Source organism: Patagioenas fasciata, chromosome 32 (genome assembly GCF_037038585.1).
Source record: "Patagioenas fasciata isolate bPatFas1 chromosome 32, bPatFas1.hap1, whole genome shotgun sequence".
Lineage (NCBI taxonomy): Eukaryota > Metazoa > Chordata > Aves > Columbiformes > Columbidae > Patagioenas > Patagioenas fasciata.
Genome location: NC_092551.1, coordinates 2,798,011 through 2,825,889, shown reverse-complemented (window position 1 = coordinate 2,825,889; position 27,879 = coordinate 2,798,011). Strand labels below are relative to the sequence as shown.

The 27,879-nt window shown below is 59.9% G+C and overlaps 1 protein-coding gene across 2 annotated transcripts; it reads right to left on the bottom strand.

Annotated features, from left to right (window-relative positions):
- Window positions 1-26: 26 nt before the first annotated feature.
- Window positions 27-27,879, bottom strand: C3 (complement C3). 2 transcript variants are annotated; one of them, XM_065859247.2, is made up of 40 exons: window positions 27,725-27,879; window positions 25,521-25,713; window positions 24,310-24,469; window positions 23,562-23,632; window positions 23,393-23,487; window positions 23,227-23,309; window positions 22,511-22,601; window positions 21,515-21,617; window positions 20,715-20,835; window positions 19,842-19,957; window positions 19,495-19,641; window positions 18,359-18,571; window positions 17,914-18,108; window positions 16,758-16,919; window positions 16,557-16,686; window positions 15,850-15,921; window positions 15,056-15,256; window positions 14,026-14,185; window positions 13,509-13,594; window positions 13,058-13,197; window positions 12,766-12,978; window positions 12,047-12,113; window positions 11,454-11,540; window positions 11,164-11,367; window positions 10,203-10,278; window positions 9,961-10,120; window positions 9,332-9,427; window positions 9,073-9,223; window positions 8,485-8,648; window positions 7,295-7,453; window positions 6,355-6,505; window positions 6,201-6,252; window positions 5,989-6,076; window positions 5,275-5,364; window positions 4,495-4,600; window positions 4,205-4,294; window positions 3,255-3,341; window positions 2,826-2,909; window positions 1,751-1,886; window positions 27-262 (listed from the first exon to the last, which is right to left on the bottom strand). In XM_065859247.2, exons 1-40 carry the CDS (start codon window positions 27,793-27,795, stop codon window positions 121-123), a joined length of 5,013 nt encoding a protein of 1,670 aa, XP_065715319.1. In that variant the 5' UTR covers window positions 27,796-27,879; the 3' UTR covers window positions 27-120. The 2 variants fall into 2 exon arrangements, with proteins under 2 accessions (XP_065715319.1, XP_065715320.1); XM_065859248.2 differs by having other exon boundaries at window positions 14,026-14,137.

Below are 27,879 nucleotides of genomic sequence, written 5' to 3'. Positions count from 1 at the left end.
CCCCCCACACAAACCCAGAGCCGGACTGTCAGTAAGGCCTTTATTTAACCCTAAAAAAGTGGTGGTGGGGGGACGGGAGGGTAGGGGGGCACCCATAGACGGCACCCATGGGTGGGGGGCTCAGGATGGGCACCCGAACATGGTCATGGCCTCGGCGAACTCCAGTAGGTCCTGGCACAGGGACATGAGGTCTGGCTCCTGACACTTGTCCTCCGAGGGCCACAGCTCCAGCCACGTGTCCTTCCCCACCAGGTACGAGAAGCTGGGGACAGGGGGGACACAGAGGGGACACGGGTTATAATGGGGGACAGATGGGGGGACGTGTGGGTGGGAGCACAACCCCATGTGAGATAGTGGAGAATGGGGACAGGCCTTGTCACCATTGTCACCGTGTGGCTCTGGGACCCCATGTCCCCTCTGCCCACGGCCCCAGGGTCCCCGGGTTGTGTCCCTGTGTTCCCAATGTCCTGTGGCTTGTGTCCCCATGTCCCGCCCACTCATGTCCCACCTGCCCACGTCACCAGTGTCTCCACACGTGTTCCCATGTCCCTGTGTTCCTGTGTCCCTCTGTCCCATCTACTTGCATCCCCAGTGTCCCCGCATGTGTCCCCGTGTCCCTGTGTTCCCATGTCCCCACATGTCTCGTCTACCCACATCCCCAGTGTCCCATGTCCTGTGTCCCCACACATGTCCCCATGTCCCATCTACCTGTTCCCAATGTCCCCGTGTCTTATGTCCCTGTGTTTCCATGTCCCCAACGTCCCATGTCTTGCGTCCCTGTGTCCTCATGTCCCCACTACCCACATCCCCAATGTCTCAAGTCTTGTGTCCCCATGTCCCCCACACATGTCCCCATGTCCTATCTACCTCTGTCCACAATGTCCCCATGTCCCTGTCATTCGATGTCCCCATGTCCCATCTACCCACGTACCAAATGTCCCATGTCCTTGTGTCCCCATGTCTCTGTGTTCCATCTACCCACGTCCCAAATGTCCCATGTCATTGTGTCCACACGCGTGTCCCTGTGTCACCACACGTGTCCCCACGTCCCATCTACCCATGTCCCCAGTGTTCTGTGTCCCTGTATTTCCACGTCCCCATATCCCACCCATCCACATCCCCCATGTCTCATGTCTTGTGTCGCCATGTCCCCACATGCGTCCCCATGTCCCCAGTGTCTCATGTCTTGTGTCGCCATGTCCCCACATGCATCACCATGTCCCCAGTGTCTCATGTCTTGTGTCGCCATGCCCCCACATGTGTCCCCAATGTCTCATGTCTTGTGTCCCCATGCCCCCAATGTCTCATGTCTTATGTCCCCATGTCCTCAGTGTCTCATGTCTTGTGTCCCCATGTCCCCACATCCCCACGTGTGTCCCCATGTCCAATCTACCCACAGCCCCAATGCCTCATGTCTTGTGCCCCCATGTCCCCACATGTGTCTCCATGTCCCCAGTGTCTCATGTCTTATGTCCCCACATCCCCACGTGTGTCCCCACACGTGTCCCCACACGTGTCCCCATGTCCCATCTACCCACATCCCCAATGTCTCATGTCTTGTGTCCCCATGTCCCCAGCGTCTCATGTCTTATGTCCCCATGTCCCCACATCCCCATGTGTATCCCTACACGTGTCCCCATGTCCCATCCACCCACATCCCCAGTGTCTCATGTCCCTGTATTTCCACATCCCCATATCCCACCCACATCCCCAGTGTCCCCACGTCCCCAGTGTGTCCCCATGTCCCTACCGGCCGTTGGTGACCCACATATCGCTGGCCAGGCCCCACACCAGGTATTCCTGCCCGAGCCGCAGCTGCAGCGCGTCCCGGCACTGCCGGTGGCTCACGAAGGTCCGGTTGCTCCTGGCCGGGTCCTCATCGGTCCCTGTCACCAAGGGGACACGCGGGTGACACGTCACCTCCACCCAACGCAATGGGGACGGCCGCTTGGGGACGTCCCGCAATGGGGACACTCAGTCCACAGGGACTGTTGTCACCAGCTGTGGGTGACACCAGCCCCCTCCAGCCTTCCCCAGCACCCATGGGTGTCCCCACCTCAACTGGGTGACAACAGCCTTCACGGGTGTCCCCAACACCCTTGAGTGCCACCAACAGCCCTGGTGGCCTTTTCCAATGAGTGTCCCCATCACTGCTGGGTGTCCCCAACCCATTTGGGTGCCACCAACAGCCCTGGTGGCCCTACCCAATGAGTGTCCCCATTACTGTTGGGTGTCCCCAAGCCACCCTGGTGCCACCAACAGCCCTGGTGGCTCTTTCCAATGAGTGTCCCCATCACTGCTGGGTGTCCCCAACCCATTTGGGTGCCACCAACAGCCCTGGTGGCCCTTCCTAATGAGTGTCCCCATTACTGTTGGGTGTCCCCAAGCCACCCTGGTGCCACCAACAGCCCTGGTGGCTCTTTCCAATGAGTGTCCCCATCACTGTTGGGTGCCCCCAACCCACTTGGGTGTCCCCAACACCCTTGAGTGCCATCAACAGCCCTGGTGGCCCTTCCTAATGAGTGTCCCCATTACTGTTGGGTGTCCCCAAGCCACCCTAGTGCCACCAAGCCCCCTGGTGGCCCTTCCCAATGGTGTCCCCATCACTGTTGGGTGCCCCCAACCCACTTGGGTGTCCCCAAGCCACCCTGGTGCCACTAACACACCTGGTGGCCCTTCCCAATGAGTGTCCCCATCACCACTGAGTGTCCGCAACCTACTTGGGTGTCCCCAGGCCACCTTAGTGCCACCAACCCCCCCCTCCCTGGCTGTCCCCAGCCTGAGGTGACTCCCACGGTGGCCTTGTCCCCAAACCACGGTCATACCCATCTTGATGACGGAGAGGATGGTCATGATGTAGTTGTCGTGTGACGGCGACTGCTCCGTGGCCACCAGCTTCACCTTGTACACTGGGGAGGGGACATCACCATGTCACCCCCACCCCATCACAGCACCCACAATGCTGCCCCGTGTCCCCCCATGTCCCCTCCTGTCCTTTTTGTCCCTCCATGTCCCCATCACCTCCTGTGTCCTCATTGCCCCCCAATGTCCTTCTATGGCCCCTTCATCTCCCCATCCAAATCCTTTGTGTCCCCTATTGTCCCTCCATGATGTCACATCCCTCATTGTCCCTCCATGATGTCACACCCCCCATTGTCCCTCCATGATGTCACACCCCTCATTGTCCCTCCATGATGCCACGTCCCCCATTGTCCCTCAATGACGTCACACCCCTCATTGTCCCCATGTCCCACCATAGTCGACCCCGGCCTCGCAGGCACGCTCGATGCGCTGGTTGACAGTGATGGCGACGTCGTCCTTGTGCTGCACGAAGCAGTTTTCTGTGGGGACATGGGGACACGGCCATGACGCGGTCTGGGGTGGCAGTGACATGTCGCATCACGGCAGGGACGTGGCCCCATCACAACCATGATGTGTCCCATCATGGTCACGACGTGTCCCATCATGAGCATGATGTGTTCCATCATGTCACTGATGTGTCCCATCATGACCTTCATGTGTCCCATCATGTCGATGATAGAGGCCATCATGACCATGATGTGTCCCATTATGTCAATGGATTGTCCCATCGTGGCCATGACGTGTCCCATCATGACCATGACGTGTCCCACCATGGCCATGAGGTCCTATCATGGCCATGACGTGTCCCATCGTGCCCATGACGCACCCCATTGCAACCATGATGTGTCCCATCATGGCCATGATACATCACATCGCGAGCATGACATATTCCATCATGTCATTGATATGTCCCTTCGTGACCTTCATGTGTCCCATCACGACCATGACATGTCCCATTATGTCAATGACACATCCCATTGTGGCCACGAGGTCCCGTCACGGCTATGACTTGTCCCATCATGGCCATGAGGTCCTATCATGGCCATGAGGTGTCCCATTGCAATCATGACGTGTCCCATCATATCAATGACAGCTCCCATCACGGCCATGATTTGTCCCATTGCAACCATGACATGTCCTATCATGGCCATAAGGTCCCATCATGACCACGAGGTGTCCCACCATGGCCATGAGGTGTCCCACCATGACCACGAGGTCCCACCACCACCATGTCACAACCTGTCACCGCCATGACATGTTCCATCACATCAATGACTTGTCCCATCACCACCATGACGTGTCCCATCACGGTCACACCATTGTCCCCATGTCCCCGCGTCACCTTCGGCGCATCGGCAGACGTCCCCATAGCAGATCTTGCTCAGCTGTCCCCCGTCCTTGTCCGGGTGGTAGAAACGGGTGCAACGGTCATCTGTGGGGACACAAAGGGACACAAGGGGACATGAGGTGAGGGGGGACATGATTGGGAGACACGTGGAGGAAGGGACAGCAGAGGACACAAGGGACACAAGGGGACACAGGGAGAAGACCAGGTGGGACAAAGGGACAGGAGGGGACTTTGTGGAGGACAGAGGGGACCCGAGGGTGACAGGAGGGGACATGGGGACGCACCAATCTTGTAGTAGCTGTAGACGGTGACGGCCGCTGGTTGGATCAGGCCCACACGGAACCGCTGATGGGCCTTGAAGGCGAAACACTCCTCGGCCTTGTGGGAGATCTGGGGACACGGGGACATTGTGGGGACACCATTATGACTATGACATGTCCCACCAGGTCAATGACACATCCCATCATGACCATGACGTGTCCCATTATGTCAATGGATTGTCCCATTGTGGTCATGACAGGTCCCATCGTGACCACGACATGTCCCATCATGACCTTCACATGTCACATCATGTCAATGACAGGTCCCATCGCGACCACGACATGTCCCATCATGACCTTCACGTGTCACATCATGTCAATGACAGGTCCCATCACAACCATGACATGTCCCATCAATGGCCATCACATGTCCCATTGCAACCATGACATGTCCCATCATGGCCATGACGTGTTCCATCATGTCATGTCACATCACGAGCGTGACGTGCTCGTGGGGACATGGGGACGGCATCTAGTGCCACAACCCCCAGCCTGGCCCTGTCCCCAGCTGTGTCACCGCCATGTCCCCATCCACCATGTGAAGCCACCCATGGCCTTGTCCCCACCCCGAGAACCTTTTCCTGTCCCCAACCCCACCTGTGTCCCCATCCTCATGTCCCCATTGTCCCCCATGTCCTTGTCCGCATCCTTGTCCCATCCTTGTCGTTGTCCCCACCCCTGTCCCATCGCTCCCCCAGCCCTGTCCCATCCTTGTCCCCATCCCCACGTCCCCATTGTCCCCACCTTGTCCAGGTAGATGACGAGGTTGCTGCGCTCCGCCAGTGCTTTGTCGATCTCGAACTTGGAGATGTACCTGTCCACCCCCCCCGTGAGCTGGGGACAGGGACATGGTGACACCGGGCACGTGGGGACACGTGGGGAACGTGGCAGGATGCAGGGACGTGGGGACACGGAGGAACGTGGGGACACAGGGACATGAGGACACGTGGGGATGTGGGGACACGGGGATGTGGGGACACTGGGGGACACAAGGAGACGTAGGGGCACAGGGGGATGTGGGGACATGAGGGGACGTGGGGACAAGTCCTCCCACGTCCCCCCAGTGGGGACACTGGGGGGATGTAGGGGGACATGGGGACACAGGGGGACGTGTTGGGACAAGGGGACACGGGGAGGATGTGGGGACACGAGGGCATGTGGGGAGGATGTGGGGACATGGGGGGATGGTTGAATGCAGGGAGGATGTGGGGACATGGGACCACATGGGGTATATGGAACCACAGGGGGACATGGGGACACAAGGACACAGTGACACCAGGGGACATGTGGACAGGGACAGGGACCCAGCAGCACAGGGGAATACGAGGACACGGTGACACATGTGGGGACACAAGGACATGGTGGCACACAACAGTAGGGTGCTGTGTCCCCTCTCCATGTCCCCACGTCCTCCCCATGTCCCTGTGTCCCCGCATGTCCCCATGTCCCCACGCTCACCCTCTTCAGGTCCTGCAGGTCGGGTGAGAAGCCGGTGAGCATGGACACATCCAGGATGGACATGGTGGCATCCACGTTGTCCAGGTGCCTGTGGGGACAGCGCTGAGGCCACACGCTTGTCCCCTCTTGTCCCCAACACCCCCATCCCCGATGTCCCTGTCCCCAGTGTCCCCACTCCCCTCCTTATCTCCATTGTCCCCAATGTCCCCAACCTGGTGCAGATGGTGATCTTGACGGAGCGGACGACGCCGTCCTCTTCCTTGCCTGTGTGGGGACAATGAGGGGACATTGAAGGGGACATGGGGGATACACACAGAGGCCACGGGGAGGGGTACAGGGGACACCGTAGGGACATCAGGGACTCACCTGTCTTGACGTCCTCCACCTGCACCCGCAGGTCGAAGTTGTCACACTTGTTGTCCTTCTCGGGGACCTTGGCGTTGTAGACGGTCACCACTGTCATTGTCCCCTTGCCCGTGCCCTTGGCTTTCACTGTGAAGTCCTCGTTCAGCTTGGTCTGTGGGGACAGGGACAATGGGGACATCCCCCGACATGGAGAGGACAACAGGGACACAAAGGGGACAGGGACATCCCAGGACATGAAGGGGACAACAAGGACACAAAGGGGACAGGGACACTGAAGGACATGGAGAGAACAGGGACAGTAAAGGACACAGGGGACAGGGACATCCCAGGACATGGAGGGGACAGGGACATTCCAGGACATGAAGAGGACAACCAAGACACAAAGGGGACAGGGACACTGAAGGACATGAAGGGGACAGGGACATTAAAGGACACGGATGGGACAACAAAGACACAAAGGGGACAGGGACACTGGAGGACATGGAGGGGACAGGGACATTCCAGGACATGAAGAGGACAGGGACATTAAAGGACATTGAGGGGACAACCAAGACACAAAGGGGACAGGGGCACTGAAGGACATGAAGGGGACAGGGGCACTGAAGGACATGGAGGGGACAACCAAGACACAAAGGGGACAGGGACACTGAAGGACATGAAGGGGACAGGGACATTAAAGGACATGGAGGGGACAACCAAGACACAAAGGGGACAAGGACATTAAAGGACATTGAGGGGACAACCAAGACACAAAGGGGACAGGGACACTGAAGGATATGGATGGGACAGGGACATTCCAGGACATTGAGGGGACAACAAAACACAAAGAGAACAGGAACACTGAAGGCTACAAAGTGAACAGGGACATTGGGGGACAGGGAGAGGACGGGGACACCCGGTGACGGTGACGCGGGTGACGCGGGTGACCCGGTGTCCGTACCTCTTCGGAGCGCGCCACCAGCGCGTTGGTGTTCTCGAAGCGGTAGGTGACGGGTTTGGCGCGGCGCGGCAGCAGCAGCGACACGTCCAGGTTGAGCTCCAGCTCCCGCGGGGACGCCAGCTGGTACTGGGCCAGCGCCTGGAACACCAGCATGGTGGCCTGCGGGGACACCGGGGTCACCAGGGCTTGGGGACACCATCTGGAGTGTCCCCAGAGACCCCTGGGTGACCCTGAGTTACAACACAATGACCCTTGGAACACCAGCATGGTGGCCTGCGGGGACACCGGGGTCACCAGGGCTTGGGGACAACACCTGGAGTGTCCCCAAAGAACCCCTGGTGACCTCAAGTGACAACAAGGTGACCCTTGGAACACCAGCATGGTGGCCTGCGGGGACACCGGGGTCACCAGGGCTTGGGGACACCATCTGGAGTGTCCCCAGAGACCCCTGGGTGACCCTGAGTTACAACACAATGACCCTTGGAACACCAGCATGGTGGCTTGAAGGGACAGCGGGGTCACCAGGGCTTGGGGACACCATCTGGAGTGTCCCCAGAGACCCCTGGGGGACCCTGAGTTACAACACAATGACCCTTGGAACACCAGCATGGTGGCTTGAAGGGACATCTGGTGCCACCAGGGCTTGGGGACACCATCTGGAGTGCCCCCAAAGAACCCCTGGGTGACCTCAAGTGACAACAAGGTGACCCTTGGAACACCAGCATGGTGGCCTGCGGGGACACTGGGGTCACCAGGGCTTGGGGACACCATCTGGACTGTCCCCAGAGACCCCTGGGGGACCCTGAGTTACAACACAACGACCCTTGGAACACCAGCATGGTGGCTTGAAGGGACATCTGGTGTCACCAGGGCTTGGGAACACCATCTGGAGTGTCCCCAAAGAACCCCTGGGTGACCTCAAGTGACAACAAGGTGACCCTTGGAACACCAGCATGGTGGCCTGCAGGGACACCGGGGTCACCAGGGCTTGGGGACAACACCTGGAGTGTCCCCAAAGCACCCTGGGGTGGCCTTGAGGAGGACCCCATGCCCTGATGGATCCCTCAACACCCTTGAGGTCCCAGACATGTCCCCAAGAGCCACTCGCCATCCCTGGAGTCCCCAGGGCCACAAGGTGACCCCTCAACCCCACGGCAGCACCCATGGGTGCTGGGGGACCCGTAGCCCACCTGAGTGGACCCATAGCCACCACCGAAGTAGTTCTGCTGGGCCAACCACCGGGCCACCGGCCCCGTCAGCTCCGCCTTCTCCATCTGCAGCAGGGCCAGCAGCGCGTAGGACGTCCCCTCCATGTTGTAGGTGCGGGCGTTACGTTCCTCCCAGCTCTTCCCCCCTGAGGGGACACCGGTGGGTCAGCACCCCTTGGGGACACATTGTCCCCACCCCACATAACCCATAACTACGTGTCCCCCACACCCCAGTGTTGTCCCCATGTCCCCCCAGGGCAAAACATCACCTTTGGAGAACTTCATGAGAACCTCCTGGTTCTTGAGGTGGCCGGTCAGGGGACATGTTGTCCCCACCCCAGATAACCCATATCTACATGTCCCCCACACCCTGGTGTTGTCCCCATGTCCCCCATGGGGAAAACGTCACCTTTGGAGAACTTCATGAGAACCTCCTGGTTCTTGAGGTGGTTGGTCCGGGGTATTGAGGTGGTCGGTCAGGGGACACATAGCCCCACCCCAGATAACCCATAACTACGTCTCCCCTGCACCCTGGTGTTGTCCCCATGTCCCCCATGGGCAAAATGTCACCTTTGGAGAACTTCATGAGAACCTTCTCGCTCTTGAGGTGGCCGGTCAGGGCCAGCGCGTAGGAGGTCAAGGCCACCGTGTAGGGTCGGGCCAGAGATTGGTACCTCTTGGTGAGATACTCGGCGGCCTTGGTGATGCTCCTCTCCAAGCTCTGGGGGAAAAGGCCAATTTTGGGGTCTCAGGTGGCTTCGAGAAGGGTTGGGTCTACATGACAAGAGCCAATTGTCCCCAGCGTGGGGTTGGGGACAAGGCCACTCACGTTGACGCGGTCCTTGCAGATCTCCCGGGACTCCTGCAGCGCGATGAGGACGAAGGCCGTGAGGGACACCTCGGGTTCGGCACCGTGGTACCCGCCCTGGGGGACAAAATGGGGGGAAACCACCTCAGGATGGTGACGTGGGGCCACCCGATGCTTGTCCATGTCACCCAATGTCATCCTGTCCCCATAGCTCAGTCAGCATCTCCTGAACCTTGGGAGGTTCCATGGGACTTGAGGGATCTCCTGAACCTTGGGGGGACTCCATGGGACTTGAGGGATCTCCTGAACCTTGGAGATCCCTATTGGACTTGAGGGATCTCCTGAACCTTGGGGGGACTGCATGGGACTTGAGGGATCTCCTGAACCTTGGGGGGACTGCATGGGACTTGAGGGATCTCCTGAACCTTGGGGGGACTGCATGGGACTTGAGGGATCTCCTGAACCTTGGGGGAACTCCATGGGACTTGAGGGATCTCCTGAACCTTGGGGGAACTCCATGGGACTTGAGGGATCTCCTGAACCTTGGGGGGACTCCATGGGACTTGAGGGATCTCCTGAACCTTGGGGGGACTCCATAGGACCTGAGGGATCTCCTAAACCTTGGCCACCAGCATTGGGACCCCCCATACCACCATCTCCTTGTGGATGACGGGAGCGTCTTCTTGGAAGATGCCATCGGGCTTCTGCTTCTCCAGGATGAGCCACTTGACGGCCCCACAAACCACCTCGGGCTCGATGTCCACCAACGTGATGGCCAAGGAGAAGACTTTGGCCACATAGGCTGTCAACCTGGGGGACAGGGGGGACCTCAGTGGCACGTTCGACCCCGTCACCTGGACCCACGTGGCGGTGGTGGCAACGGGACCCTCACCAGGTGCTCGATGGCCGGTCCTTGAAGGCGGCGTAGGAGTTGTCGGGCTTGCGGAAAGCGAGTTGTTGGGTGTAACCTGCGGAGGAGATGTGGGTTGGCCAACGCAAGGGGCACCCAAAGGTGCTGTCAGGTCATAAAGGTCCTTCAACCATTGGCCAATGCAAGGAGCACGCAAGGGTGGCTTCAGGCCATAAAGATCCTTCAGCCATTGGCCACCCTATGGGAGATGATGCCCCCACCCTATGGGAGATGATGCCACCACCGATTTAGGGGATGACTCCACCCTATGGGAGATGATGCCACCACCCTTCCTTTGGGAGATGCCACCATGCTTTGGGAGATGATGCCACCACCTTACAGGAGATGCCACCACCCTTTGGGAGATGATGACCCCACCCATTTAGGAGATGCTCCCACCCATTTAGGAGATCATGACTCCACCCTATGGGAGATGATACCACCATCCTACAGGAGATGCCACCACCCTTTGGGAGATGATGACCCCACCCATTTAGGAGATCATGACTCCACCCTATGGGAGATGATACCTCCATCCTACAGAAGATGATGCTCCCACCCATTTAGGAGACGCCCCCACCCATTTAGGAGATCATGACTCCACCCTATGGGAGATCATGACTCCACCCTACGGGAGATGACGCCCCCACCCATTTAGGAGATCATGACTCCACCCTATGGGAGATCATTCTCCCACCCTTTGGGAGATCATTCTCCCACCCTTTGGGAGATGATGACTTCACCCTATGGGAGATGCCACCACGCTACAGGAGATGATGACTTCACCCTATGGGAGATGATGCTCCCACCCTTTCTTCGGGAGATGCCACCACCAATTTAGGGGATGACTCCACCCTACGTGAGATGATGTTCCCACCCTTTGGAAGATGATGCCCCCACCCTTTGGGAGATGATGCCCCCACGCCGCAGCAGATGTCCCCACCCTTTTTGATCAAGTTGACGGCCTCGGCGCGCCGGTCGATGCCGAAGCTCTCCCACTGCTGGGTGCTGTCCAGGTAGTGGGTGGCGATGACCGTGGGTGTCATCCCGATCATGTTCTGCTCGCCGCAGCCCGCCGGCGTCACGATGAGGTGCTTCAGCTTGTCCCCGTCGATGGCCTTCTCCACCAGGATGGACACGGGGTTGCCTGGACCAGAAGAAGGGGACACGTCAAGGCGGGGAGCGTCCTGTCCCCTCCCGGTTTGTCCCCAGGGGTGTCCCCTGTGGTCCCACCTTGGATGCTGACTTTGGTCTCTGATTCGGTGTTGGGGACGATGTCGGAGAGGTTGGCTGCCCTCACCCGCTCTTCTTGGACACCATCTGTGGGGCAAGGGAGGTCAAGGTGGACACGGGTGACCCTTCATGTCCCCACCACCCTGTGGTGACCTGCAGCAGGATGTCCCTTGTCCCTTGAGATGTTCCAGAGCTGGACCAGGGTGTCCCTTCTCCCTTAAGATGCCCCATTGTCCCCAAGGGTGTCCCAGACCTGCAGCAGGATGTCCCTCATTCCTTGAGATGCCCCAGTTCCATAGCAGGATGTCCCTTGTCCCCAAGGATGTCCCTTGTCCCCAGGGATGTCCCAGACCCACCACAGGATGTCCCAGATTCCCTGAGATGCCTCATCTCCATAGTAAGATGTCCCTTGTCCCCAGGATGTCCCAGTCCCACCCTTGGTGGCACATCCATCATCCCTCAAGATGTCCCAGGCCCATGGTGGGGCTTCCCTTGTCCCCTGAGATGCCCTTGATCCCGCACGGGACATTCCCATGAGACAGGGACATCCCCATGGGGCTGGGTCATCCCCAAGACCACCCGGGGCCACTCACTGATTCCCTTCGTTTTCGGGTCCAACTCAACGATCTTCACCGTCTTCTCCAACCTTATCCCTTCGGGCTGCAGAGGGGAGAGTCCAAGGCTACAGGTTGGGTTGGGTTTGGGTTCCTCCCCTTCCCAACCTCCCTCTGGGTTGTCCAGGAAAGTTGTCCCACCCCAAGACGCCACCAAGAACTCAAGGTGCCATGGAGGGGACTCAAGAACCCAAGATGCCACCAAGAAGACCTCAAGGTGATATGGAGGGGACCTAAGACTCCAAGATGCCACCAAGACCCCAAGATGCCACCAAGAAGACCTCAAGGTGCCATGGAGAGGACCCAAGACCCCAAGATGCCACCAAGAAGACCTCAAGGTGCTATGGAGGGGACCCAATAGTCTAAGATGCCACTAAGACCCCAAAATGCCACCAAGAAGACCTCAAGGTGCCATGGAGGCGACCCAATAGCCCAAGATGCCACCAAGACCCCAAGATGCCACCACCAGGGTTGTCCAGGAAAGATGTCCCAGTACAAACCAGCATCCCCAGGTCATGGGCCAAACTGGGAAAACCCCAGGAGACCACGTTTGACCATCCTGGATGGAGGATCCTTGGATGCCAACACCAGGATGGAACCAGAGATGTGGATGTTACAGGGCCACCACAGTGGGGACACCTCAGCAATGGAGGTGGCACCACATGGTGGAGACACCACAAACAACAATGTCTACTCACCACAACTTTGAGCTTCTTCTTGACGCCATCGGCCACAAAACTGCCCCGGACAGCGGCCTTGACCTCCACGTCATGTTGTCCCAGCTGCAAGGGGACAATGACAAAGGGGACAGCCCAGGACGACTGTGGCTTCAGCTTGAGGATCTGCTGGTAGCGCATCTTGGAGGTGGACGCACTGCAGATGGCCGGGTTGTGGACCAGCTCCACGCGAACCTGATGGACACCGAGTTGGCCGTGGGGTCCAGGTGGCCACCAAAGCCCCCCTAGATACCCATGGGGGTCTCCTACCAACCGTGATCTCGTGGGTCCAGTAGTTGTAGAGGATGGCGCGGATCTCCACCTGCTCGTTCCTCACCACGGAGTAGGGCAGGCGCAGGTCGATGAAGAACTCCTTCATCACCGTGATCTCATATGGGTCGGCCACGCACAGCCCTGCCGGGTGGCCCATGGGGACACAGGGCTCAGGTTTAGGGGCTCCTTGCGTCACAGGGATGTCCCCAAGATGATCCCTCAAGTCCCATGGAGTCCCCCCAAAGGTTCAGGAGACCCCTCAGGTCCTATGGAGACTCCCAAGGTTCAGAAGATCCCTCAAGTCCCACAGATCTTCCCAAGGTTCAGGAGATCCCTTAAGTCCCACAGATCTTCCCACGGTTCAGGAGATCCCTCAAGTCCCAAGGAACCACCCCCAAGGTTTGGGGAACTCCTCCAATCCCCAGGGGGCACCTTCCTCCTCCATCACGTACCCTTGTTTGGGGAGAGGCTGACAGCCAAGACCTCCCAGGTGGTGATGGAGTCCTTCAGGTAGATGGGCAGAGTCTTCCCGGAGATGCTGGTGAAGATGGGAAGGACCAAAGAGGTCAAAACCGACCCTAAGCCAGGCTTGGGAGGTGGCACCAGCCACCACGCTGGAGTAGGGGCTCAAAGCTGGTCCCCAAGGTGGACCAGGGGGGTGTAGATTGTCCCTGAGCTTGACCAAGGTGTCACACTTTGTCCCCAAGGTGGACCAGGGGGGTGTAGATGGTCCCTGAGCTTGACCAGCCTGTCACACTTGGTCCCCAAGGTGGACCAGGGGGGTGTAAACGGCACCTGAGCTGGACCAGGCTGTCACAGTTGGTCCCCAGGTTGACCCAGGAGGTCCAAGGTGGCCCTTGATGGACTTGTGGGGTTCATAACTGATCTCCAGCCTCCAGAGCTGGCCAAGGAGGAGGTGTTGATCCCCAGGTTGAGCCACGGGGTGGTGGGACGGGGTCGCACACTCACCCCAGATCGTTGGGCGGCTCCGTCAGCGTCTCCTCCTGCCACAACCAGCTCTCCGGGAAGAGGCTCCGCGAGGGGATGTCGTCGTCATCCAGGAACCCATCGTCCACCTCGCCTGGGGGCGGCACCATCCCCCTCGACCGTGGCCTCAGGAGAGCAACCCCTGGGCGGAGCCGGTAGCACCCCCAGCATCGTCCGAGCGCCGCCCGAGAGGTGTGTGGGCAGCACCCAACCTTCAGCCAACCCTTTCCCAACCATCACTTGAGGTTCACTTGACCTTCACCCAACTTTCCCCCAAGGTTCACCCAACCTTCCCCCAACCATCACTCAACCTTCCCCCAATCATCTCCCAACCTTCACCCAACCATCCCCCAACCATCTCCCAACCTTCAGCCAACCATCTCCCAACCATTGTTTGAGGTTCTCTTGACCTTCACCCAAGGTTCACCCAACCATCTCCCAACCTTCAGCCAACCATCTCCCAACCATTGCTTGAGGTTCTCTTGACCTTCACCCAAGGTTCACCCAACCATCTCCCAACCTTCCTCCAACCATCTCCCAACCATTGCTTGAGGTTCTCTTGACCTTCACCCAAGGTTCACCCAACCTTCTCCCAACCTTCACCCAACCATCGTTTGAGGTTCTCTTGACCTTCCCCCACCCATCTCCCACCCATCACTTGAGGTTCTCTTGACCTTCACCCAACCATTGCTTGAGGTTCACTTGACCTTCACCCAACTTTCCCCCAAGGCTTACCCAACCTTCCCCCAACAATCAGTCAACCTTCACCCAACCATCGTTTGAGGTTCTCTTGATCTTCACCCAACCATCTCCCAACCTTCACCCAACCATCTCCCAACCTTCACCCAACCATCTCCCAACCTTCACCCAACCATCTCCCAACCTTCACCCAACCATCTCCCAACCTTCACCCAACCATCTCCCAACCTTCACTTGATGTTCTCTTGACCTTCACCCAACTTTCCCCCAAGGTCCACCCAACCTTCTCCCACCCCCATGACCCAGGACTTGCTTCGCGCCAGCTGGAGGTGGAGCACGCGCTGCTTCTGCTCCCGGATGCCCTTGATGTAGTTGCAGCAGGTCAGGAAGGCCTGGACGCAGGTGTCCCCGTCCTGGATGTAGGTGGCCCGGCGCTCGCAGCTGTGTCCCATGGGGTTGTCCTTCATCCCGTCCTCGCAGCACTTGCGTTGGGCCTTGTCTGTGTACTCGGCCGCTGATGGGACCAAGGGACCCAAATGGCATCCGGTGTCCCCAGGGACATGGGACATGCTGATGGTCTTTGAGTCATGGAATCTGTGGTGTCACCAGGGACCTGGGACACTCTGGTGGCCTTTGGGACATGGGACACTGGTATTGATGGGGATATGGAATGAGCTGGTGTCCCTCAGGGACATGGGACACTCTGGTGGCCTTTGGGGTTTGAGGTGCTATGGTGTCACTGGGGACCTGGGACACTCTGGTGGCCTCTGGGACATTCTGGTGGCCTTTGGGACATGGGACATTGCTATTGATGGGGATATGGAATGATCTGATGGCCTTCGGGGATGTGGGACACTCTGGTGGCCTTTGGGACACTCTGGTGGCCTGTAGGGTGTGGAATGTTGTGGTGGGACCAGGGACATGGGACACGCTGGTGGCCTTTGGGACATGGGACACTGTGGTGTCCCTCAAGGGCTTGGGACACCAGTGTGAATTCAGACATGGGACAATCTGATGTCCCTCAAGGACATGGGACACCATGGTGTCCCCAGGGGTACGGGTCATCCTGGTGTTCTTGGGGACAAGGGACACTCCGGTGCCACCTACCCTTGGTGCCCTTGTACTCCATGAGCTGCAGGGAGCGGCGCTTGCGCTTGGCAGGTTGGGGACACTGGACCTCTGAGGAGGGAGGGGACAGAGGTGTCACCACCCCGTGACATCAGGATGTGACCCCGAACACAAGTGTCACCTCCCCCAGGCATCAGTTGTCACATCCCAAAGCTCAGGGGACACCTCCAGGTGTCACATTCCCCAACCCTTGACGTGCCACATCCCCAATGTGTCACACTTGAAGTGTCACCCCATGTTGTCCCCAACATGTCCCCTACCCATCTTTGAGCCCATTCTTGAAGTACCATGTTCCCACCTGATCGCCTCCTTGATCAACCCTTGAGATGCCAGCCCAGGTTGTCCCCAACATGTCCTCTACCCATCTTTGAGCCCATTCTTGAAGTACCACATCCCCAAGGTGTCACCCTTGAGATGCCACCCCATGTGGTCCCCAACATGTCCCCTACCCATCCTTGAGCCCCATCCTTGAAGTACCACATCCCCAAGGTGTCACCCTTGAGATGCCACCCCGGGTTGTCCCCAACATGTCCCCTACCCATCTTTGAGCCCCATCCTTGAAGTGCCACCCCAGGTTGTCCCCAACATGTCCCCTACCCATCCTTGAGCCCCATCCTTGAAGTACCACATCCCCAAGGTGTCACCCTTGAGATGCCACCCCAGGTTGTCCCCAGCGTGTCCCCTACCCGCTCGCTGTGGCGTGGTGACCTTCTCGCTGGTGACAATGCTCAGCCCGGCATCGGCGAAGACGCCCACGTTGTCCCTCCCGCTGCCCGCGGTGCAGCCGATGTCGCTCTTCTCCACCGTGTCCCACACCTGCGGCCGAGTTGGGGACAATGGTGACGGCCACCGGGACAAGTGGGGACAGCGGGGACGCGCTCACCCACCTTGGTCTGGGTGATCTTGTGCTTCTTGTTGAGGACGAAGACGCCCTTGTCCACGGCCACCAGCCCCACGTGGGCCTTGTGGTCACCCTCGATGCGCAGCCGCATGGGCGTCCCCGGCTCGTGGACGCGGTTGTCGGCCTCCGACGCGCCCTTCACCACCAGCTGGGGGGGACATGGGGTGACGTTGGGTTGGGGACATGAGGTGGCATTGAGTGATGTCCACGAGACACCCCAAAAGAACCTTCACCACTTCTCCAGGAGCTGCAGTGAACCCAGGGGGTGGTGAGGACCACCAGGGGTGGTTGATGTTCCTCATGGTAGAACATCTGGACCATCAATGGGCTGCTCAGGTCACTCATGGACTATCCAAAGCAACCAAGTGACACCCAGTCCCCATCATGGGCCACTCAAAGCCTTCAAGGGTCACCCAAACTCTTCCAGTGGTCACACAAACCCCTCGAGGGTCACTCAAGTCCCTCAAGGGCCACCTCAAGGGTCACCCAAGCCCTTCAAGGGTCACCCAACTCTTCAAATAGTCACCCAAGCCCTTCAAGGGTCACTCAAGACCCTCAAGAGTCACCCAAGACCCTTCCAGTGGTCACCCAAGGGCCACCTCAAGGGTCACTCAAGCCCTTCCAAGTGTCCCCCAAGTCCCCCAAGGGCCACCTCAAGGGTCACCCAAACCCTTCCAGTGGTCACCAAAACCCCTCAAGAGTCACCCAAACCCTTCCAACTGTCCCCCAAGGGCCACCTCAAGGGTCACCCAAGCCCTTCAAGGATCACCCAAGCCCCTCAAGGATCACCCAAGCCCTTCCAAATGTCCCCCAAGGGTCACCCAAGCTCCTCAAGGGCCATCCAAGCCCTTCCAAGTGTCCCCCAAGTCCCCCAAGGGCCACCTCAAGGGTCACTCAATCCCTTCAAGAGTCACCCAAACCCTTCCAATGGTCACCTACACCCCTCAAGAGTCACCCAAACCCTTTCAATGGTCACCCAAGTCCTTCCAAGTGTCCCCCAAGGGCCACCTCAAGGGTCACCCAGGCCCCTCTAAGTGTCCCCCAAGTTCCCCAAAGGCCACCTCAAGGGTCACCCAAGACCCCTCAATAGTCACCCAAGCCACCTCCAAGGCCCAGCCAACACCCCTGGAGGTCCCACTCACGCTGCCCATGCACGTGTCCTTGACGTCCACCCAGACGGAGTCGGCCACGATCTCGCTGGGCATCACGTAGTAGTAGGCCACGATGCGGAAGGAGGGGATGAGCTCGGCTGTCACCGGCAGTGACATGGTGACCAGGCTCTGCCCGGCCTCATGCGCCTGCCGTCCCACACGCACGATGCGGCCCTTGCTCATGACCTGCGGGTGGGCGAGGAGAGGACGCGGTTGGTGGCCACGCGGTCACCGAAGTCACCAAGACTTGAGGTCACATCTGGAATAGTGTGTCCAGTTGTGGCCCCTCAGCTCAAGGACAGGGACACGTTCCTGTGTCACTTCAACTGGGTGTCCCTGCTCTGGGGGGTTGGACTGGATGAGCTTTGAGGTCCCTTCCAACCCCAACACTCTGGGATTAAGACGGGGGACAATCGGTCGGCCCACGCGCCCTCACCAGGTAGGTGAAGAACCGCACGGCGTCGCGGACGGCGTTGCTGTTGCTCTTGAGGTGGAAGTTGACGACGAGGTTGTCCCCGGGCTTCACCTCGGTGGCCCCCACGGCCAGGTGGAGGAAGTTGCCGGAGGAGCCCTGGCTGCGGTACGCTTCTGCCGTCATCTGCCGCGAGGCCTGGCGCTCGGCCGGCAGCCCTGGCTGGTCCGTCCGCACCTGCGACATGGGGGACACGGTGACATTGGGTCAACAGGGAGAGGCGTGGACCTGGGTGGGGTCAATATGGAGGTCTGGGCCGCTGTAGAGGTCTTGGTTGTGCTGGTGTTCCCTGCCATGGTCAATCGTCATCATCTCCTTGGTCAACATGATCATCTTGATCAAGCTGATCAACTCCCTTGGTCAACCTGGTCATGAACTCCTTGGTCAACCTGGTCATCTTGGTCAATCTGGTCATCTCCCTTGGTCAATGATCACCACTTCCTTGACCAACCTGATCACCTCCTTGATCAACGGTCATCAACTCTTTGATCAACCTGATCGCCTCCTTGATCAACGGTCATCAACTCTTTGATCAACCTGATCACCTCCTTGATCAACGGTCATCAACTCTTTGGTCAACCTGATCACCTCCTTGATCAACGGTCATCAACTCTTTGGTCAACCTGATCACCTCCTTGATCAACGATCATCAACTCTTTGGTCAACCTGGTCAAGTCTTAGGTCAAGCTGGTCATCTCCCTTTGTCAACCTGAACATCTCCTTGGTCAAGGGTCATCAGCTCCTTGGTCAACCCCATGATCTCTGCTTCCCTGGGCATCTTGGTCACTCCAGTCAACTCAACCACCCTGGTCCTCCTGACATTTGCCCTCCTGGCCCTTGGCCACTCCTGTCCCCCTGACCTTGGCCATCCCGGTCTTTGGTCAACAGTGACCAGGGTGGCCCCATCCCTTGGCCACCATTGATGTCAAGGCCACCCTGGTCCCCTGATCCTGCTGTCCTGGCCCTTGGTCAAAGGTGACCATGTTGCCCACAGTTCTCGCTCACCTGAACATCTCCACCACCAGTGTTGTCACAGCAACCCCAAGCCCCAGGTCGCCCCTGTCCCCACCTTGGCCACCCCGGTCCCGATTGTCACTCACAGTGATGGGGACAGTGTCCTTATTGGCCGGCATATTGAGGACCAGCTTGGCCGTGCCATCACGTTGGGTGGAGACGATCCCCTGGAAGCCATCAGCCTTGACGGTGACACGCGGAGCCGGGGACCCATCGGGGTTGGTGACATAGACCTGACATTGGGACACGGCATAAGGGACACGTCACCCGGTGCCATCCAGGTGACGCAGGGACAGGACATAGGGACAAACTCTGGTCCCCACGTCTCCTCCACCCACAACCCCCCCAGGTTTGTCCTGTCCCCACCACAACGCTGGTGACACATGGGGGTCCTGGACCAACTGTCCCCAACGCTGTCCCCAGGTGTCATTACCGTCAGGTCAAAGGGCATCCCCGGCTTGAAGTATTTGGGGGTGTGGGTGAAGTGGATGGTGTAGGGGGACGTCACGATGCGGATGCCACTGCGCTGCGTCTCCACCATGTCACTGCCTGCGGCGGCCACGGGGACGGACATGTCACCCACAGTGCCCACCAGGGGACCTGGGTGGCCCCAGGTGGCCCCATCCTCACTGTCCCCAACTCCATCCTCGCTGTGCCCAACCCCTTGTCTCTCCATCCTTTGGTGTTCCCAACCTGTGTGTCCCCAACCCCTCATCTCTCCATCCTTTGGTGTCCCCAACCCCTTGTCTCTCCATCCTTTGGTGTCCCCAACCCCTTGTCTCTCCATCCTTTGGTGTCCCCAACACCTTTGTCCCCAACCCCTTGTCTCTCCATCCTTTGGTGTCCCCAACCACTGTGTTCCCAACTCCAACGTGTCCCCAACCCCTTGTCTCTCCATCCTTTGGTGTCCCCAACCCCTCATCTCTCCATCCTTTGGTGTCCCCAACCCCTGTGTCCCCAACCCCTCGTCTCTCCGTCCTTTGGTGTCCCCAACCCCTCGTCTCTCCGTCCTTTGGTGTCCCCAATGCCTTTGTCCCCAACCTCTCATCTCTCCATCCTTTGGTGTCCCCAACGCGTGTGTCCCCAACCCCTTGTCTCTCCATCCTTTGGTGTCCCCAACCCCAATGTGTCCCCAGCCAATGTGTCACTGCTGCCCCCATCCCCCTATGTCCCCACATGTCCCCCACCCACCCAACTTGCTGAGGGCTGTGACACAGACAGAGCCAGTGGCCTCATGTGTCCCCACTGTCCCTGTCCCCCCATGTCCCCCAATGTCCCCTCATGTCCTCCCGTGTCCCCCGCACACCTGAGTCGGTGAGGACGGTGACGGACACGTAGAGCGAATGTCCCACCAGCTCCTGGGGGTTCTTGAACCGCTGCCGCAGGTTGGCCATGGACAGCGTGGCCTCCCCATCCCCATCGGTCACCTGCGGGACAGGGTCAGTGGGAGAGGGGACAACAACGGGGACAGGGGACAAGCGTGGGGACAGGGATAGGAACAGGGGACAGGGATGGGAAACAGGGGACAACAACAAGGATGGGGACAATCACAGGAACTGGGGTGGGGACAGGGATGGGAACAGGGGACAACAACAAGGACGGGGGACAACCATTGGGACCAGATTGGGGACAGGGGTGGTGACAGGGGACAGCCATGGGGACCAGGCTGGGGACAAACACGGGGACTGAGATGAGGACAGGGGGAGGGATGACAGTGACAACAAGGGACAGAGCTGAACAGGGAATGGGAACAGGGACACGGGGTGGGGACGCAGGATGGGGACATGGGATGGGGACATAGGGACACAGGACAGGGACGGGAATAAGGACATAGGGTGGGGACAGGGACACAGAATAGGGATGGGGCTGTGGGATGGGGACACAGGACTGGGACATGAAATGGGGATGGGGGCTTGGGACAGGGACAAGGGACAAGGACATGGGATGGGGATAGGAACAGGGGATGGGGACACAGGATGGGGACATGGGACAGGAATAAGGACATGGTATGGGGACAGGGACACAGGATGGGGATGGGGACACAGGACAGGGACATGAAATGGGAATGGGGACAAGGGATGGGGACGGGGACACTGCCGGTGTCACCTGGATGCGCTGCAGGGACTGGGGGATGCTCTTCTTCTCATCGTCCACCATGACGCCGAAGAGGACGAACGCCGAGCCCTGCAGGCGCTTCCCGTACAGGTACCTGGGGACGAGCCGCTGTCACCGCGTCCCCATCACTGTCACCGTGGCCCCATGACATCCCCGCCACTGTCACCGTGTCCCCATCACATCCCCATCACTGTCACTGCATCCCCATCACACCCCAGTCACTGTCACTGCATCCCCATCACGGCCCTGTCATTGTCACCGCGTCCCCATCACTGTCACCATGTCCCCATTGCATCCCCATCACTGTCATCGTGTCCCCATCGCATCCCTGTCACAGTCACTGCATCCCCATCGTGGCCCCATCACTGTCACTGCATCCACATCACTATCACTGCATCCCCATTACATCCCCATCATTGTCACCGTGTCCCCATCCCGTCCCTGTCACTGTCACCATGTCCCCATAACATCCCCGTCACTGTCACCGCATCCCCGTCACAGCCCCGTCACTGTATCCCCATCACTGTCACTGCATCCCCATTACATCCCCATCCTTGTCACCATGTCCCCATCGCGTCCCTGTCACTGTCACCATGTCCCCATCACATCCCCGTCACTGTCACCGCATCCCAATCACATCCCCGTCACTGTCACTGTCACCATGTCCCCATCATGGCCCTGTCACTGCTACCGCATGTCCCCACATCCATGTCATGTCACCCTCTCACCCCATTGCCCCACATCCCCATCAGTGTCCCTGTCACTCCACCTGCCCATGTCCCCCTGTGTCACCCCTGGGGACATCACCCCATGTCCCCTCACCTCCTGTCACGTCCATCCCCTTGTCCCCACCACGCTCACTCCGTCACCTCCCACCGGTGCCACCCCCATCCCTGGGGACATCCCACAGGATCAATGTCACCCCCCACTGTCCCTCGGGTGGGATTTCGACCCCAAAGCTGCAGGATTTGGGTGTCCCCGTCCCACCTGGCGGTGATGGTCACCCGGAAATCCTCCTGCCGGTCGATGTACAGGAACTTCTCCTCTGGCTCCAGGAGCACCTCGAAGCTCGGCAGCACTGTGGGGGATGGGCATCCAGTGGACCCAGGCGTTCGGGAGAGGTCCAAGGGACCCAGGCGTTCAGGAGAGACCAAGGGACCCAGGGGTCTGGGAGATGCCCAAGGGACCCAGGCATTCTGGAGATGCCCAAGGGACCCAGGTGTTTGGGAGAGGCCCGAGGGACCCAGGTATGGGTCAAAGACTGAGGGACCCAGGCGTCCGGGAGAGACCGAGGGACCCAGGCGTCCAAGAGAGGCCCGAGGGACCCAGGTATGTGTCAAAGACTGAGGGACCCAGGCGTCCGGGAGAGACCGAGGGACCCAGGCGTCCGGGAGAGACCGAGGGACCCAGGCGTCCGGGAGAGACCGAGGGACCCAGGTATGTGTCAAAGACTGAGGGACCCAGGCGTCCGGGAGAGACCGAGGGACCCAGGCGTCCAAGAGAGGCCCGAGGGACCCAGGTATGTGTCAAAGACTGAGGGACCCAGGCGTCCGGGAGAGGCCCGAGGGACCCAGGCGTCCGGGAGAGGCCCGAGGGACCCAGGCGTCCGGGAGAGGCCCGAGGGACCCAGGCGTCCGGGAGAGGCCCGAGGGACCCAGGCGTCCGGGAGAGGCCCGAGGGACCCAGGCGTCCAGGGACCTTACCGTACTCCTTGACTTCAAATTGGGTGGAGAAGACCTGTTCTGGCGAATCTTCAAATTTGACCATAATCGTCCACGTCCCCAAGCTGGGAAAGACCGAGGGGACAAGGTGAGGGGACAAAGTGGTGGCCACCCATGTCCCCATGTCCCCCGGGGAGGTGACACCCACCTGATGACCTCGGGCAGGTAATGGTTGACCGAGAAGATGCCGGTTTTCATGGGCGAGGACACGGACACTTGTTTGACGATGATGTTGTCGGGGGTCTAGGGGGACATGGAGCCGTTGGGGATGGTGATAATGGGGTCCCCGTGTCCCTCTGTCACCAATGGGAACCCACCTTGAACTCCACGACCACCGTCTTGGACACTGGTTCCATGCGGTGGTCCAGGGCGAAGATGCGGCAAAGGACTGGGAGGGGACATGGGGACACGGTGAGAAGGGACAGGGTGGGGACACCCACAAATGGGGGTTGGGTCCCTGGGGGGATGTCCCCAAATAGGAGCTGGTCCCCGGCAACCCAAGGTCACACCAGGATGGCAAGATGTCATGGAGGGGACCCAAGACCCCAAGGTACCACCAAGAAGATCACGAGATACCATGGAGGGCGCCCATGATACCACCAAGACCTCAAGGTGCCCTGGAGGGGACCCAACATCCCAAGATGTCACCAAGACCCCAAGGTGTCATGGAAGGGACCCAAGACTCCAAGATGCCACCAAGACCCCAAGGTGCCATGGAAGGGACCCAAGACCCCAAGATGTCACCAAGAAGAGCCGAAGATGCCACCAAGAAGAGCCGAAGATGCCATAGAAGGGACCCAAGACCCCAAGATGCCACCAAGACCCCAAGATGCTATAGAAGGGACCCAAGACTCCCAGATGCCACCAAGACCCCAAGATGCCACCAAGAAGACCCCAGGATTCCATAGAAGGGACCCAAGACCCCAAGATGCCACCAAGAAGACCCCAAGATGTCATAGAAGGGACCCAAGACCCCAAGATGCCACCAAGAAGACCCCAAGATGCCATAGAAGGGACCCCAAGATGCCACGAAGAAGAGCCCGTGGTGTCACCGAGGGGACCCACCGGTGGAGCTGGGGGTGTAGATGGGCTTGTCCGTCTGCACGAAGATGTGGCCGCTCTGCAGTGACACCAGCAGCACCTTCTCCAGCGTCACCTGGGCCACCCGCGCCGTCACCGACACAAAGCGCTTCCCCTGGGCTGGCGGCAGCGTCTTGGCCGACACCTGCGGGGACAGGGGACACCGGTGGCACCCGCACCATGGGGACCATGGGATGGCAGTGGGGTGAGGGTGTTAGGTGACGGTCACCAAAGTCCCCAGGGTCACCATCTCCAAGGACCCCATGGTCACCATCCCCAAGGATATAGGGTCATCATCCCCAAGGACCCCATGGTCACTGCCTCCAAAGACTAGGGGTCGTTGTCCCCAAGGACCCCCGGTCACCATCCCCAAGGACCCCATGGTCACTTGTCCCCAAGGACCTGGGGTGACCATCTCCAAAGACTTGGGGTCACCATCCCCAAGACCCCATGGTCACTGTCCCCAAGAACCGGGGATCATTGTCCCCAAGGACCCCATGGTCACCATCCCCAAGGACCCCATGGTCACCACTGTCCCCAAGGACCCCATGGTCACCACTGTCCCCAAGGACCTGGGGTCACCATCTCCAAGGACCTGGGGTCCCTGTCCCCAAAGACCCCATGGTGACCAGCCCCAAGGACCCCATGGTCACTTGTCCCCAAGGACCTGGGGTGACCATCTCCAAAGACTTGGGGTCACCATCCCCAAGACCCCATGGTCACTGTCCCCAAGAACCGGGGATCATTGTCCCCAAGGACCCCATGGTCACCACCCCCAAGGACCCCATGGTCACCACTGTCCCCAAGGACCCCATGGTCACCATCCCCAAGGACCCCATGGTCACCACTGTCCCCAAGGACCTGGGGTCACCATCTCCAAGGACCTGGGGTCACTGTCCCCAAAGACCCCATGATGACCAGCCCCAAGGACCCCATGGTGATTGTCCCCAAGGACCCCATGGTGACCATCCCCCCCCCAGATGCCACCACCCCCATGGAGCTTCCCCACCCCCTCCCGTGGGTTTGTGTCACCTCGTTGAGTCAGGAGGGGTCGGTGACCGGTGGGGTGGTGACATATGGAACGGACACATGGGGAGGTGACACGGGGGGAGGGGACACATGGGATGGACACACAGGGAGGTGACACGGGGGGAGGTGACACCTGGGATGGACACAGCGGGAGGTGACATCCGTACCTTGATGGTGGCCGTGGCCATCATGCCCTGTGCCGGGTTGATGGGGACCCGGACCTGATAGAGAACCTGGCGCTTGCCGGGAAAGTCCTGCACCAGCAGGGTGGCCTCGGTGGCCACTGTTAAACCCGGGGCCTCCAGCACCACCTGCTCCTCCGTGTCCAACCGCAGCACGGCTGGGGCCACCATGGTCACCCTGGGGACAGCGTGGAGGTGGCACCAGGTCCCCATGGCACCTTGGAGACCTCACAGGACCCTGGGGACACCCTGACCTGTCCCAATGACACCTTGGGGACCCCACAGGATCCTGGGGACACCCTGACCTGTCCCAATGACACCTTGGGGACCCCACAGGATCCTGGGGACACCCTGACCTGTCCCAATGGCACCTTGGGGACCCACAGAATCCTAGGGACATCTTGACCTGTCCAATGGCACCTGGGGGACCCACAGGATCCTGGGGACACCCTGACCTGTCCCCATGACACCTTGGGCACCCCACAGGACCCTGGGGACACCCTGACCTGTCCCCATGACACATTGGGGACACCCTGACCTGTTCCCATGACACCTTGGGGACCCCACAGGACCCTGGGGACACCCTGACCTGTCCCAGTGGCACCTGGGGGACCCCACAGGATCCTGGGGACACCCTGACCTGTCCCAGTGGCACCTTGGGGACCTCACAGGACCCTGGGGACACCCTGACCAGTCCCAATGGCACCTTGGGGACCCCACAGGATCCTGGGGACACCCTGACCTGTCCCAGTGGCACCTTGGGGACCCACAGGATCCTGGGGACACCCTGACCTGTCCCAATGGCACCTTGGGAACCCCACAGGATCCTGGGGACACCCTGACCTGTCCCCATGACACCTTGGGCACCCCACAGGACCCTGGGGACACCCTGACCTGTCCCCATGACACATTGGGGACACCCTGACCTGTTCCCATGACACCTTGGGCACCCCACAGGACCCTGGGGACACCCTGACCTGTCCCAGTGGCACCTGGGGGACCTCACAGGATCCTGGGGACACCCTGACCTGTCCCAGTGGCACCTGGGGGACCTCACAGGATCCTGGGGACACTCTGACCTGTCCCAGTGGCACCTTGGGGACCCACAGGATCCTGGGGACACCCTGACCTGTCCCAATGGCACCTTGGGAACCCCACAGGATCCTGGGGACACCCTGACCTGTCCCCATGACACCTTGGGCACCCCACAGGACCCTGGGGACACCCTGACCTGTCCCCATGACACCTTGGGCACCCCACAGGACCCTGGGGACACCCTGACCTGTCCCAGTGGCACCTGGGGGACCTCACAGGATCCTGGGGACACCCTGACCTGTCCCAGTGGCACCTGGGGGACCCCACAGGATCCTGGGGACACCCTGACCTGTCCCAGTGGCACCTGGGGGACCTCACAGGATCCTGGGGACACCCTGACCTGTCCCAGTGGCACCTGGGGGACCCCACAGGATCCTGGGGACACCCTGACCAGTCCCAATGGCACCTTGGGGACCTCACAGGACCCTGGGGACACCCAAATCTGTCCCAGTGGCACCTTGGGGACCTCACAGGACCCTGGGGACACCCTAATCTGTCCCCATGACACATTGGTCACCCTGGGGACAACACAGTGGTGGCACATTGGGGACACACCAACCTGTCCCCATGGCACCTTGGGGACCCCACAGGACCCTGGGAACACCCCTTGGGGACCCCATGACACCCCAAATCCCCCCATTTCACTTCAATATCCCCCATTGCCCCCCAGCACACACCCTATGGGAGGGATCCCATCTTGGGGAGGGGGGGTCGTGTTCAGGGGGGTCTTGGGTGAGCTGGGGGGTCCCATGGGTGGGGGGTCCCATGGGGGTCCTGGGACAGGGGGGTCCCATGGCTGCAGGGGGGTCCTATAGGGGGTCCTATGGGTTGGGGATCCCATAGGGGGTCCTGGGAGGTGGGGGGGGGTTCAATGGGTGCAGGAGGGGTCCCATAGGGGGTCCCATGGGTTGGGGATCCCATGGGGGGTCCTGGGACAGGGAGGGTCCCATGGGCACAGGGGAGTCCCAGGGGTGAAGGGGGGGGTCCCATAGGGGGTCCCATGGGTGGGGGTCCAATTGGTGGGGGGGGTCCCATAGGGGGTCCTGGGACAGGGGGGTCCCATGGGTGCAGGAGGGGTCCCATGGGTGACTCACAGCTGGGCGGTGGCCAATGGCAGCAGCAGGAGCCCCAGGACGAGCGGGGGGGGCAGCGCCGGAGCCCCCATGGTCGTAGTGGGGGGTGACAGTGACACCGGGGGGGTCCCGGGGGTCCCTTTATGGTGGCACCAGCAGTTAATGGGTAACCAGCG